Source organism: Acomys minous (assembly GCF_964271855.1).
Source record: "Acomys minous genome assembly, chromosome: 15".
In the NCBI taxonomy this organism is placed as follows: Eukaryota; Metazoa; Chordata; class Mammalia; order Rodentia; family Muridae; genus Acomys; species Acomys minous.
The window spans coordinates 99,280,961-99,296,528 of record NC_140497.1 but is presented as its reverse complement, the minus strand read 5'-3'; the positions used below and the strand labels follow the sequence as shown (position 1 = coordinate 99,296,528).

At 45.0% G+C, this 15,568-nt stretch overlaps 1 protein-coding gene across 25 annotated transcripts in view; it reads left to right on the top strand.

The window, feature by feature from the left end:
• Positions 1-15,568, top strand: part of R3HDM2 (R3H domain containing 2) — a 118,333-nt gene that overhangs the window by 76,994 nt on the left and 25,771 nt on the right. For 12 of the 25 annotated variants that reach the window (XM_084759573.1, XM_084759591.1, XM_084759592.1 and 9 more), the window contains 7 exons: positions 1,514-1,592; positions 2,165-2,224; positions 2,681-2,821; positions 3,207-3,315; positions 5,836-5,931; positions 8,658-8,689; positions 8,815-8,868. In XM_084759573.1, the coding sequence (XP_084615699.1) occupies positions 1,514-1,592; positions 2,165-2,224; positions 2,681-2,821; positions 3,207-3,315; positions 5,836-5,931; positions 8,658-8,689; positions 8,815-8,868 (571 nt within the window). The remainder of the gene's footprint in view (positions 1-1,513; positions 1,593-2,164; positions 2,225-2,680; positions 2,822-3,206; positions 3,316-5,835; positions 5,932-8,657; positions 8,690-8,814; positions 8,869-15,568) is intronic. The other 13 variants (XM_084759575.1, XM_084759581.1, XM_084759582.1 and 10 more) reach the window with 5 other exon arrangements.

The window sequence follows — 15,568 nt, the reverse complement described above, 5'->3', positions numbered from 1 at the left end:
GGTAGCGTATCTTCCAGATACTGTATTTTTTGGACCATAAGACGTACTCCCCCCGCCAAAAGGGAGGTGAGGGTGGGGACGTAGAGCAGGGAGCAGGGAATTAGGATGTGCCTTATGGTCCCATTGCTGTTTTTACTGTTTTTCTTGTTTTACTGCTCTAAAAACTGGGTGTGTCTTATGGTCAGATCATCTTAGAGTCCAAAAAATACGGTAACATTTTCATTTTGCATTGGGGTTAGCTACAATGATTTATTTATGTTAATTTGTTAATTTTGAAGCATCGTCTCATGTAATTTGGTCTGGCCTTGAGCCTCCTTCTTCCTCTATCTCCTGAACTGGGATGGCCAGTGTAGGTGGGGCTAGGGATCAAACCCAGGCTTCACGTGTTAAATAAGCACTCCACCAGCTGCACTTTACCCCAGGCCTTCACCAGTATAGCTTATAATGTGGGTCAACTTTCACTCATTAGCCTGTGCTATGCTAGGTATCTGTGGGTGAAGTGTTTTCAGTGCAAGCCTGACAATCTGAACTTCACCCCTGGAGTCCACAGAGAGATGTGAGGAGGACATGCCATGGCATGTGTATCTACACCATGTGACCACACACGTGCGTGTGCGCACATACATACACATGTACATACACAGAGCACACATACATACACATCACACACCACATATACATACACAGACCACACATAAACATACATACACAGAGACCATTTTTAGTCTTTCAAAGGTTATATTTGACAAATAAAGCAGCCTTGGGATTAAAGAATAATACTGAAATTTTTTCCTGAGATTTTGGATAAGTCAGCCATGATGGAAGTCAGCATGAAAACAGCCTTACCTGTTTTCATTAGGTAGGATAAAAACCTGCTTTATTCTCATCAGGGCATTCAGCAAATATTTATTAATGTTAAGTAGTAGTATTTTAGTATAATACTGATACAACACTGTAGCCTAAATTCATTCTTCTGTTGTTGTAATGGGGTTGTATGCGCATGTGTGCGTGTGTTACGCGTGTGTACATGTTCACATGTGTGGAGGCTAGAGGGTGAAGTCAGGTGTTTCCTTCTATTGCCCTCTACATTAATTTATTTTTTGGCACGTTCTGTGTTTGGTGGTTGTTTTCTCTGTGTGTGACATGTGTGGAGGTTAGGGGACACTGTTCAGGAGTTAGTTCTCACCCCTGGGTAGGCTCTGGGAGTCAGTCTCCAGCTGTGGCAGTGTGCACCTTCACCGCTGAGCAGTCTAGCCAGCCTCTCTGCGTTAGTTTCTGAGACAGAGTCTCTACACCGAACCTGGAACTGATTCAACCAAACTGGCTGGCCAGGGGTCTCCCCCGGACCACCTGTCTCCACAGGACCTGGGACCTTACCCATGGTAGCCAGGCACTTTATCACAGCCCAGAGCTTGATGGGAACTTCACAGAACATTGCTGTTTAGACAGTGGCTTTTGTTTAAAATTATGCAGTTTTATTTCCTTTAAATTTCTTTTGTTGTGATGATTCTAGACTCCAGCCAAGAGTATACGGACTCCACTGGAATAGATCTACATGAATTTCTTGTCAATACACTGAAGAAGAACCCAAGGTAAACATGATTGAAAGGGCTAGGGTAGGGGTGGCAGGACCCTGAAGCCGAGCAGCTTCCCCGCACTTGTGCGTTACTAGAGGATGCCTGTCTCTTCTTACTTCTCTAAGGTTCTCAGTTTTGAACGATCTGGAATACTGTCACATGGGGATTTCTGTGTTTTGAAGAGTAGAGAGAAATCTTGCGAAAGGAGAGCACAGTGACTAGGAAGTTTGAAGGCTTGGGTGCTTGTTAGTTAAAAATCCCAGAGCAGCGACCTAGGGCTTTGTACATAAGCAGAACCACAACTGCTTTAATCCTCTTCAAATCGCTGGGTGGGACATGGAGCAGCGCCTAGGCTTACCAGCCTGAAGTGTGTGCTGCTAATAGCTAGGTGCTGATAGGAGAGACGTACAGAGTATGTACTTTCTCAGACCACCACAGGACAGCCTAGGAAGGCTCCTCAGCTTCTGCATTGTGGCCGGTATTAGAGTTTGGATACATTCCTCAGTTTTTGTGATGCACAAGTTGGTTTTCAGTTCCTGCTTTTACGGAGGGCAGTGTTTTGTTTTGTGCTAATCTTTTTAAAACAGGGACAGGATGATGCTGCTGAAATTAGAGCAGGAGATTCTGGAGTTCATTAATGACAACAAGTAAGTTACTTTTATGAAACTTATTTTAGAGGTGGGAGGGACACTGGAGAGGAATTATGTACAGCTTTGAGGCATCACTATTTCCCTCAAAGAAAGAACTTTGAATTACCCCCCGGGGAAAAGTTAGGGAGAAACAATCTGAATAGGTTAAGGTTGAGCCAAAAAGATTTTATACTGTTTTTAGCAGTTAGGTATAGACTTCACCCATTTCCCTTTGACTAACCACTTTCAGGTGGTGGAAGAAAGGACTTAAGTAGCATAGCATCATGCAGTGGGAATGTGCAGTGTCGCTAGGGACTAGAACAAATTAATCTGCAAAATACTGAGAGGAACTCTTTTTGTTCTCACGGGGTAAATATCTATTTCTTGTATGTCTCATCCTCCTAAAATGTTTCCACTTTAGACACTGGCTTCTATTGTTGTTATCTTTTGTTTTTTACCCTGGTACCCCTTCAGTAATCAGTTCAAGAAGTTTCCTCAGATGACCTCATATCACAGGATGCTGTTACACCGGGTAGCTGCCTATTTCGGGATGGACCACAATGTTGATCAAACTGGGAAAGCTGTCATCATCAACAAAACCAGCAACACGAGAATGTAAGATTCTGATGAGAGATCCTGGTCTCCCGTGGAGACTGGTCCTAGCTTCTGTTCATGTCCAGTAGCACCAACACCACACTGAGTGAAGAGGTGCTGCACTAAAGAGCAGGCATCATGTAGCGGTGCATGCCCGCAATCCTATAGCATTCAGGAAAGGTGGAGGTGGAAGGGTCAGGACTGAAGAGCCTGCTGCCTGAAAAAGGGGGTTTGGGGATCAGACACAAAGGTTTCATTTAACTCTTCATGTGACATGACCATTCCTGACACCAAGAATTCTCTTGAGTAGAGACGTAGAATTTAGGAGAGCTGTGCCTAAAGTCCTTCTCCCTGATGGAAAGGCCTTTCTCCCTCCCTTCTTCTCATGTTTCTTTCCAAATCTCAGCCCGGAACAGAGGTTCTCAGAACATATAAAAGATGAGAAGAACACGGAGTTTCAGCAGAGATTCATTCTCAAGAGAGACGATGCCAGCATGGACCGAGATGATAACCAGGTGAAGAATGGGAAGGGTGGGCCTACAGAGAGCCTGCAGTGAGAGAAACTGGGAAGGGAGAAGGAAATTGAAAATATCGTAGAGTGGAAAGTGACACAGAGGTGTTACCTGAGTTGGTTTTGGCCTCACACTGAGGACTGACTACTGCTGGGCTGAAGAGACATGGTACTGAGGTCTGCTGGGTGATCTCATCTGGCCTACAGTTCTATAGGTCTGCCACTAACTTCTAACTACATTTCATTTTGGACAAAGTAAGGTCCCTCCCTGTGTCGGCCTTGATCTAGCTGATTTCAGTGTCGTCTCCTTCTCCCAGCCCCTCCCTCGGCCCATAGGAAGGACATTGGGGTTACCAAAATACCAAAGTTACTTTCTCTCCTTTCCACGCTTATCCTAGCTGAGGGCTAGCCTAACACTGGCAAAGTTATGGCTGGATTTAGACAGTTGCAGCGTGTGTCTGGTCTCTTTGGCAGACCCCTCAGTCTGTCCCACGTCCTTCCACCAAGTGAGTTACTATGACTCAGTGCTGGGAGCTCAGGCCCCTTTGGCCCATTCCTGTGGAACTAAGCGAAAAACCAACCAAACTGCCCTGGCCCCTCATTTGCGGTGGGGCTTCTGCTGCTCTCATCTCTGTCCCTTTGATAGCAAGTGACTGAGGACTGGTTTCCCCAGCTGAATGGAGAGTTCAGGGTTATCCTGCATCTGCTCGGCTGCCAAAGGGGATTAGATGTGAAGAGTGAGTCTTGGTAAGGAATAGTAACTGTATAATAATACCTTACTTCTAGAGTCACAGCTAGTTTTCTTGAAATACTGTATGTCTTGAGACCAGGACCTTCCTTGCTTGCTACTTGAATGTGAAAGGAGTCCTTTTAAGAAGGTGCCGTTGTCTAATGCAGACAAACACGCTGGGTCTGACCGAAAGCAAAGAAAATTACAAAAAGACAAATTTTTGTAAAACAAGAAAGAGCCTTTCCATCCTGATGCCCTTCTCTACATTTCCCAAAACCCCTGTGCGTGACTCGGGAAGCACTAGGCTGCAGGCACACTGGAGTGCAAGGTGACTGGGTCCCAGGAGGGAAGCTTCTGTCCGCTTTCTGGCTGTGGTGTTAGCAACAAACATGGTGTTGTTGTTTTATTGTTTCCCCTGAGCTGGGCTTTGCTTTAAACATACATATGTTATCTCTTTTAATCCTTTCCACAACCCAGTGTAAATGGGGTAGTTAACCCTACTTTTCACATAAAAGTACTGAGTCTACAGATGTTTGGTTACTTGCCTGAAGTCACTTTACTGTGAGTCGACATCTGGGATTCGCCTTGATGCCCCGTTGGGCTTTCCAGTCTGCCGTTGGCATACCGTGCTAGAGGCTGCGGACTTTGAGAGTCTTGTGTCTCCTTGTAATAGAGCTGATGAAAGATAGTCAGCAGGACATGGTCTAGAGGACAGGAGGACTGCATCTCGGCAGTCAAGACCCCTCAAGGCCTGGGCTGCCTTTGGGAGGGGAAAAGGGAGCAAGAGAGAGGTTTGGCCTCGAGCAGCAGGTTCCTTCAATTTCACGTGGCTGAAGGTCAGAGTTGTCTGTAATGTGACAACACTGACTCACTGAATTCTGCGGTTACCTTAGAGAAGGGCCCTCTGTTAAACCCTCCCAGGACAGTGTTCACAAAAAACAATTGAAGAGGAAAACAGTGATGGGAAGTTAGATAGTGACTAGCCAGAAGTGGTCATCTGCCCATCAGACATTCCTGTTGGTCACCTCACTTTGTCTGTCAGAGAACATGAAGTTCTCCCTGTGTCCCCATCTCCTTCTTTACCCTTTCTGTCCTCACTGTCCACCGTACCTCATTTATCTGTTACTTTCTTTGCTCATTTCCTTCTATTTTGTTCTCTTTTTCTTTCTCTTCTGTGTTGAGCTGTTCTCTTTGTTCTTTATTTCTGTCTCCTCAACTCCCTCCAATTGCTATAATTAAGTTGAGAAAAATGCTCAGTCTTTGAGTTTAGCTTCACCCCTGAGATTTCATGACCAAGACCCTTTTTGTGAAGCCCTGTCTGTCTTGGGTTCCTAGGATGTGGCGTCAGTGACTGAGGAAGGGTCCTACTGAGTGCCAGCTCTGTGAGCGTCTGACACGCCGCTGTGCTAACCTTCCCTCTCTGCCCTCTTCAGCCTCCTTCTTCCCCCCAGAGCACTGTTGTTTATTTGCCCAGGGCTGCTTCCTTGATCTTCACTGACTGAACAGTACCTGATTACTCCAGGGAACTGACCCAGTCCTTATAAGTAGTTGTTGTTCTTGATATTTGGGGGTTGGCGGGCATGGCAAGTCCTCTACCATCCAGAAACGCTGATCTCCCAAACTACATGGTCAGATGTACCCAGTGAAGCCTGTCCAGGACTGGAAATGTCATTCCTTTATTTTCCATTTGTTGATGGCAACTGTAAACTTTCCCGGTTTCTCTTCCTTGCTGGTGTGCAGTGAGCTTGCAGTACGAGGAGAACTTAACTAGCTTAATTCTGCTCATCGATCTAGATCAGAGTTCCATTGCAGGATGGAAGGAGGAGCAAGTCAATAGAAGAGAGAGAGGAGGAATATCAAAGGGTCCGAGAGAGAATATTTGCCCGAGAGGTAAGTGTAGCTTCTGAGAGTTGTCAGACCATAGCTTTTAGCTCTTAATCTTTGCAACTGTGAATGGAATGAGCCCTCCATGAATGTTGTGGGGTCTTTTTGTTTCCTTTCCTTTTCTTTGCTATTTTTAACCAACATCAGTCAGTCCCAGATTTGACCTCTAAAACTGAATGTGGCTTATCCAGAAGCTATGGGTTTTTATTTTGAAATACATTCTGCTGTATGGTATACAAAGAGACTCGAAACTTGGAGTGGCTGAATTTGGTAAATATAACTAGACTGGAAAGAGAATTGGTTTTGGCAGAACTGATGAAAGGGCCCTAAGTCTTGCCTGTGAAGCCCTCCTCCCACTCACCCTCTAGACTCCCACTGTCTGTTCTGCGCATCTTTGCTTTTCAGTAGAAGATTCAGTGTCCACATGGACTCCACATTCGTCTTGTTTGGCCAGCTTGTTTTCAGGGTATGTTGATGCTTTTACTAAAGTGCTGTTCTGGCTGATCCTCTATAGCTACCACATTCCCCGTGCATACACAGAGAGCACCCTATTCCCTCCAGACACTATTTGGATGGGAAGCCTCCTTCTTTCTATATTTCTTACCTTCTAGAACAGTGGTGGCTCCATGGTCTAAAGGGGAACTGTGTTTTTAAGAACTGTGAGCCATATCAAAATACACTTATCACCCTGTATCTAGTTGCCTTTGCTTATTACTCCAAGAAATGTTTAGCAGGATTTCAGGAAAGAGCTTAGATAAGCAACAGATGAACAGATCTCTGAAACATGTACACCGGGATAGAATAACATCTTAGCAACAAAGGACGTTTAAGTCAAGTGGACGGACACTGCTCTCCTCCCATGCCTCTATTCTTCTTCTCTCATCAAGACACCCCTCCCATTTTTATATCACACACAAACACACGCAGAACAACGTGTGTGTCTTTTCATCATCACCTCACCCAGAAAATAAAGTCTCCAACTCCAGAAAAATGCTCGTTTCATTGTCTAGAGAGAAAGCCAAGCAATTTTAAGAATTCTTATGGAAAATGACACACAGCAAGCTTTCTGGCCTAGAATTCAAAAAGCAGTCTTCTTACCTTCTATTATGTAGACTTCCATTCTGAGTTAGAAAAGTCTGTCCTCCAAATACTATCCCTACCTGAAGAGAGTTTAGTGCCTTGCCTGCAAACCAGGTGGGTGGACTGAGAGGAGAGGTGTTGTAGTTATGGCTAGGATGGCCCTAAACTGTGACTAGAAGTGCTTATGTGGTACTTACGGTCTTAGTATTTCATATAGGTTAACTTGTATCATCTTAACAATAGGTCTGTGAAGGAGTTTTAATTATTTTTTCTCACTTTATAAATGAAAACCTAAGACACAGGTTCAGTTACAGCCTACCTACCATGGCATTGCTAGTTAGTCAAGGTGCCGGTGTTGGATGTAGACAGTCTGGCTCCAGAGTCCACGTTCATAACCTAATGGCAGCTGCCTCTTGATGGCTTGCCCTGCTCTGGGGTCTTCAGTGACGGCCACGCTGACTATCTGTGTGCTCCTCTGCTTCCCTGACACATGGAAAATGACTGCCTCGCTGTGTCACGCCCTCGCAAAGCCGTTATCTAAATGCACAGACAGCTTATCACAGAACACTGGGCCTAGTTATCAGCCATAGTGGAACACATCTGCCTCCAGCCACAGTAAAGGCAAAGTTAGCACTTCTCTCCTCTTTCCTTCCTGATGTCTAGTCTCTCAAGCCTCTACTAATATGTATGTATTCTTTGTTAAATCCTTGTGGATTTATCACTTTCGTTTCAGTACTTCCTAGCTCTTGTAGTAGAGGCCTCGGAAATCTCAGAAGATCTAGATGAGGAGAAATGGCCAAATTCCACCATCCTCCAAAGAGTCCATGTGGAGAGGAGCCGCCCAGTCAGAGGGAGTGATTAAGGGTAGAGTGAGGACAAGGAGGCAGGCCCAGAAGAACGGGAAGTGCCAAGAAGGGTGTTCGGATGGAAATGCTGCTGCTGCAGCCTTCTCTAGGGCCAGAGCTGTGTTTTGGGAAAGCTGCTCTGTGCAGACCCTGCTGTGCTCAACAGCTGGACGCTGGCCCTCGGTGCCTTTTTCTAAGGTTTGGGAGTCTACCACAGGGTTTGCCTCACTCAGCTCAGTGGCTTGGTCAGAAAATGATCTGGTGGAACTGCTTCAGACTTCTGATGTCCTAATTTTTTTCTAGGCTCTAAAAAGTATCTGCTTTCCCAATATCTCACCCATAATGGGGCTCAAGTCACACTGCCTTTCATTTGGGCAGAAAGAGAACAGCCACTGAGGTTAATTTGCAAAAAAATGAAATTTCCTTCTCATGTGTCCTTTACTTTGCACATGCTTTAAGATGAGTATGTCAGTTACTACATTCAGTCACTACCAGAGCAATAAATGTAGAGCTAAAAAAGGAGGTAATTAGGCTCATAGCTTTCCTGCCCTCCTCTCCATACTTCTCCCTTATCAACCGTCATTGAAATGTTGTGGAAAGGCTAAAAATGCCATTGTTTTCACACTAAAGGTGAGAAGTCGGCCTGGGCACAGCAGTGGGTTACCCTAGCCTCACCCCGCGCTCCCTGTTGGTGGGGTGAGAGCTTTGGTTTGAAGACAGTGGGCATTCCTAGTATCGTGGACATCCTTTGCTATTGTGCCTTATAATTTTCTTATGAATTATTTTCCATTTTCTCCCCCTACCTAGACTGGCCAGAATGGATATCTAAATGACATCAGGTTAGTACCACTGAGCATGCTCTCTGCTTATCATTCGCCTTTATCAGTGAGGTCGTGTATATTATATGCCCTATAATGATACTATTCTTGTCTTGTTTTGTTTTGTTTTTGGTGTTAACCAACAGACTCTCCAAAGAAGCCTTTTCTTCTAGCTCTCACAAGAGAAGGCAGATTTTTAGGTACTTGTGTGTGATCTGTATCTCTCTTTTTTATTTTTAATTTTGTTTTGCTGTAATCTTTTCAGTGGAGTGAGTGGGTTTTCTCCATGCATGGCTGCTTGTGAAATAATTAAATTTGTGGGTTTTGCAACACTGGATTCTTTTTCCCTTTTTGGAGGAAAAAAGGTTCCTCCTCAGTGGCTTTATTGAGTCCTGAGTAGATGTGATAGGGAACGACTAGTTGTGTCTGAGACAGGTAGGTACTATTTCCACCCACAGATGGGCTAGCCTTGGGCACTTGTAAAGGACTCGAACCTACAGGTAGTGTAAGGTGAAAGAATGGGTGTCTCCTGACTGCCTTTGCTCAGCCTGTAGAAAGGTGTGGACAGCTGAGATCTGAACCTAGAACAAGGGCTATTTTGTATCTCTAGGAAAAAAAATACATGCATGCATATAAATACATACACGAATATCTGTGTGTAGTGTTCTTGTTGACAAGAGACTATATAGTAAGATGGCCTCAGAGAGGATAGGTCGCATTAGAATGGGCCTAGAGCATGTCCTTTAAAAGACTGGCTGTCTGTCACCCTCCGTCCTGAGGAGAGCTGCTGCTCCTGGGCTGCATTAACTCCCCTAGCACCTGGTGCTCTTCATCTTTTCACAAAAGAACTGTAACAAAATCTTTTTGCTTCAATCTCTCAGTCCCATCTCAAGGGATAGTATAAAATGGAGGTGAGAGAAATACCCTGTGCTGGTACCAGCTCACTGTAAGTTTATTCTTCCTGATTTGCCAACAGAAAAACTACAGAACTCAGGGACCCTGAGTATTTAACACTCTACTTCAGTACTACTCTTTCCAAAGGGTGTTTCTGTTTTTTAAAATCATGAGTGATAGGAAACTCGGATTATTGGTCTCCTCTCTAACGCTGCAGTTGCCCTCTCTCCTTGTTGACGTTCCTAGGGCTAGTGAGCCTGAGATGCTCAGTGGTCACCAGGGAGCACTACTTACATCAGGTGACTCACAAGCACTTGTGGTGTCCTCTGGCCAATTCCACTTTCACTCATGTGTGCCTACCCACACACATAGATACGCACACACACACATACATAAAAATAGATCTTAAAAAGAAGAGGAGGAAGAAGAAAGAAATTGGAGCAATGAAATTTTCCAACGTTGGGATAGAGAATTTTCATTTCTCTGAATTTTAAAAAAAGATATAGCAGGCGTGGTGGCACATGTCTTTAATTTCAACACTAGGGGGGGCAGAGGCAGGCGGGTCTTTGTGAGTTTGAGGCCAGACTGATCTACATAGTGAGGACAGCCAAGGCTATGCAGAGAAAACCCTGTCACAAAAGACCAAAGCAAAAAAAAATTATTTTTGTTTTATGTGTATGGGTATTTTGCGTGTGTGCGTGTGTTGTGTACCACATACATGGAGTGCCCACAGAGGTAGGGGTGTGTATGTGTGTGTGTGTGTGTACACCACATACATGCAGTGTCCACAGAGGCAGAAGAGGGTGTTGGATTCCCTGAAACAGGTTAGAGTTGTGAGTTACCATGTGCATCCTGGATGTCAGACTCGGGTCTTATGGGAAAATATCCAGTGTTCTTAACCACTGGCCATCTCTCCATCCCCTCTGACCTCTTTTATCCCTGTACAGTGCTGCCCTGAGGTACATCAGAAAACCAGAGGCAGAGTGAGCTTTGATGATTGATGGAACCAAAGATATGTAAAGTTCTCACGTTTAAAAGATGAAGATTTTGCTGGATAGTGTACAGCGAGCAGTCATAACCATCCCAGAGTGTCTTTGACAACAGCTGTGTGTGAACATATGTTGCCAAAGTCAATCTTTACTCCTTCAACTCGCTGAATACATTGGCCTGTAAACAATACTGGTTTATATCAGAGGAGACAAAGGCACAGAGATGACATAGCCAGCCCTAGAACACCTGGCTGTAAGTGGCAACACTGAGGCTGATTTTTGTCCAGTGTGCTTTTTCTGTCCCACAGTAGCTGTTTACAAGCCTCGTTTCTTCCTCTCAAGCTTGTGTTTATTTGAAGCCCTAGTTCAGATTCACAGCTAGGAATGCTGCTTACCCATGAGCATTAGGCTGCACCAAACTGCAGGGGATGGCTTGAAGACTCTGGTGAGCAAGTGCAATCCTCACCTTTCCAAATCTTTTTTTTTTTTTTTAAAGATTTATTTATTTATTTATACAGTATTCTGACTGCATGTGTGCCTCCACTCCAGAAGAGGGCACCAGATCACAGTATAGATGGTTGTGAGCCACCATATGATTGCTGGGAATTGAACTCAGGACCTCAGGAAGAACAGACAGTGCTTGCTGTTAACCTCTGAGCCATCTCTCCAGCCCCCCAAGTCTTTTTTTTTTTTTTTTTTTTAATTCAAGCCTGAAAAACCCAACTGTGTTTGATTAACAGTGATTAAAGGTGAGGACTAGTGAGATGAATTCAGCAGGAGTGTGCCTCTGCCCAGGATTCACATGGCAAGAGAAGAATGCCAACTCCTGGGGCTGTCCTCTGACCTTTATACACACACACACACACACACACACACACACACACACACACACACACACACACACCCAAATGTAAAAATAAATAAATAAATAAAACTGTGAGTAGAGAAATGGCTCAGCTCCTGTAGAGGATGGAGTCCCTTCCGTTCCCAGCACCCTTTAGGAGTCCCACTGCTAACTGTCTATTATTGCAACTTCATGGGAATCTGACATCTTCTGGCCTCCATGGGCACATGCATCGCATACACAGACCCCCTACTGACGCCCACACGCATAAGCAGCTGGGTGTGGTGGAGCACACTTTTGATCCTAGCCCTTGGGGAGAGCTAGTGTAGGAGGTCTTTATGAGTTCAAGGGCCAGCTTGGACTACATGGCGAGTTCTAGGACAGCCAGGGCTACAGTGAGACCCTGTCTCACATCAATGAATAAAATAAATAAAAGACGATGTGCAAAGGCTTAAGACAAGAGAACTTTTTGTTTTGTTTTTTGAGACATGGTTTCTCTGTATAACAGTCCTGACTGTCCTGGAACTCCCCCCCCCTTTTCTTTTTTGAGTAGGGCTTTTCTCTGTGTAGCCTTGGCTGTCCTGGACTCACTGTGTAGACCAGGATGGCCTCCTTCAACTCACAGGAGATCCACTACCTCAGCCTCCTGGCTTTAGAATTTTTTTTTTTTTTTTTGGTTTTTCGAGACAGGGTCTCTCTGTGTAGCCTTGACCATCCTGGACTCACTTTGTAGACCAGGCTGGCCTCGAACACACAGTGATCCGCCTACCTCTGCCTCCCGAGTGCTGGGATTAAAGGCGTGCGCCACCACGCCTGGCTCTAGAAATTTTTTTAAACATAGGTTAGGTGCTGGTAATGCGGTTCAGCTGGTAGAGAACTTAACTAGTGTACAAAGGACCTGGGTGCATGGGCAACACAACATGGAAATGGAGGTGGTGGTGCACACCTTCAATCCCAGCATCCAGGAGGTGGAGGCAGGAGGGTCGGAAGTCCAAGATCAATCTTGGTAGTTTGAGGCCCCCCCAAAAAAGTATTTAAATGTAGGATCATAGAGTGACTTCCTACCCTGTTAACTGTAAAACCTTCCGTTGCCACTGCCTCATACATTTCTGTCCCAGTTCATGCCTTTAAAAGTATATACTACACCTTTAATCCCAGGACTTGGGAGGCAGAGGCAGGCAGATCACTGTGAGTTTGAGGCCAGCCTGGTCTACAGAGTGAGTCCAGGACAGAGAAACGCTGTCTCAAGGAAAAAAAAAAAAAATATATATATATATATATATACACACACACACACACACACACACACACACACACACTATACCTGATTTTGTCACCCATACTGGCAATAACTATGTCAACTTCAAAGTTCTTACTTTATTGATAAATGAGCCACACTGCGGCTTAGTGTTCTTTATTAAATACTTCTCAGACCCAACAAATTGGACCTCTTACTATAAAACTAAATTAAATCTACTTAAAAACTAAATCAGAGAAGTTTGAGGTGAAGCTCACTTGGCACAGCACTTGTTGCCTAACTTGTAGGATGCCCTGCATTTGATCCGTTAGACCACCTGGGCAGTCCAGTGGCACACACACCTACAAGCCAGCACCAAGGAGGAGCCACAGCCCAAGACCATCCTTGGCTACATACCAGGGTTCAGGCCTGCTCGGGCTAGTACCCCATCTTGACACAGAGACAGAGATTAGGGCTAATTTAGCCTGAATTCCCTCTGGTTTTGTAGTAACACAAAGTGCGAGTATGCTCTTCATCCTCATCCCATCTCTCTAGCGTAACACAACCCAGTCCTCAGAATTGAATTTAAGTGGCTCTCCCAAATTGTCATGTTTTTAGTGAAATAATATTTATAGAGAAGGAAACTGATGGATTTTTCTCATGAGATTCTCCCTCAAGAGAATAATGTTTCAGTCATCAGACAGTCCACATTTTGAGCTTTTACTGTCACTGCTTTGGGGAAACTGGGTACAGAAACACTACTTCCTAGGGTACTTAATTTAAAGACGCCTCATTCAAGCCCAGCACTCAGGAGGCAGAGGCAGATAGGTCTCTAAATTTGAGGCCAGCCCAGTCTGCAGAGTGAGTTCCAGGACAGCCAGGGCAGGATGATGGAATCCTATCTGTGGAAAAAGAAAAGGAAGAGGGGTGGGAAACAAGCTAGCTCACCCACTCCAAAGCCTTGGGAACTAAAGTGACTGGGATAGCATTTTCTATTCAGTTTTGGTGGGATAATGGTAAAACGAAGGGGATCCCAAGGAGTGTGATTTTTGCCAGTTACTCACTGGTGCATCTACAAAATCTTCATAACTGTTGTCACTTGGTCCCCTTAGGTAGGAGTTGTTGGGAAAAGTGAAATGAGAGGAACTTCTGAATCCGGAATGCTCTTAGTAAGGAGCAGTAAGCCCTCAGGAAAGCTGAGGTGATGGCTCAGCCTGTGCAGTGTCCGCTCTGCAATCATGAAGACCTGATTTCAGATCCCCAAGCCTGTGGAAGAGCTGGCAATGGTAGCTGTCCATAGCCGCTGTCCTGGGAAGAGCAGTGAGGCAAAAGCAGGAGCATCCATGGAGCTCATAGGCCAGCAGTCTAGCTGAGTTCTTCAGCTATCCAGGTTCAGTGAGAGCCACTGTCCCAAAAAAGAAGGTGGAAGGCTGGTGAGGTGACTCAGTGAGGAAAGATGCCTGCCATCAAGCCTGATAGCTTAGATCTGATCGCTGGGAGCCACATGGTAAAAGAGAACCATACTTGCAAATTGTCCTCTTGACCTAAATACACACGTACTCAAAATAACAGAATACAGTGTAACAGTGAAAACATTTTAAAAATAGTAGAGCCTGATCAAGGAAAATATGTGATGTTTACTTCTGGTCTTCACACACATGTACTACATACACGTTGACACACACACAACTCAAAAGAAAAATAAAAATTTGATTCCTAGCACCCACACCCATTGGCTCACAACTGCTTACTGCAAGGAATCCTTTTTTCTGTTTTCCTTAGACATCCGTACACTTGTGGCATTGCACACACACAAATCCAGACACACGAGAAGTAAATCTTCAGAGGCTGGAGAGACAGCTCAGCAGTTGAGAGCACTGGCTGCTCTTGTAGAGGACCTGGGTTCAGTTCTCAGCACCACATTGTTCCAGGGGATCTGATGCCCTCTGTGGGATTTGTGGACACCAGGCACACACATAGTACATATACATTTATTCAAGCAAAACCTTTATACACATTTAAATAAATATTTTTTTAAGACAAGACAAAACTGTCAGGCCAACAATATCTTGGCGTCCTGTTATTTTAAAATCACAGGCAATCTCCCCACCCCGCAAGATAGAGATTTCTTTATGTGGCCCTGGCAGTCCTGGACTTGCTCTGTAGACCAGGCTGGCCTTAAACTCAGAGATCCACCTGCCTCTGCCTCCCTAGTGCTGGGAATAAAGGCGTGCGCCACCACACCCAGAACACGTGATGCTTTTACCGGCAGGATAAGCCTGACGTCTCAAAGCAAATAAGAACAGAAGCTTTGTGCCTCACTCAAGGCAGTGAGATTATAAACACGATGGCAGTTATGCCCAGTCAAGCCGCTGCCCTCTCTGCCAAGTCCCAAGCATATACTTGATCTTCCTGATGACCATGTCAGTCCTTACAAGCTGTGGAACCTTTTTCTTAGATAACAAGATGGAACTTCCAGAGAATAATTTGGACACTCAGACTGTTCACTGTAACCTCCTTCCAACTCTGGAAAGATATTCATAAGTAGCACCTCTGCTGGCTTAGATGCACGCTGTTTGGAGCCCTTTTTTGGGGTGTATCCATGTCACTGGCTACTCCTACCTTCTACCAGCAGTAGCTTCCAGGAGTCCATTTGTTTTAAGAAGTCCCAGAAGTTGCTGCTACCCTTCTGTTGCCCTCTGTTTCCTAGCATGTGTGAGGTCCCTGCAGGGTGTGGAAAAGAGATCTCAGTGCCATGTATGTTGCTTCCCATTTGCCTAAATCCACTGTGCTGAATTAGCTGCCAGTTCTGTCTTTCAGATTTGCCCCGTGTTCTTTGTTACTGTACTGGACCTTGTTCTGTCTGCTCCCATCAGATCCTAGTTGGCCAGCTAGGCCACAAAAAGTGATCTCTCTCTTGGCCCTTATGTTGAAGT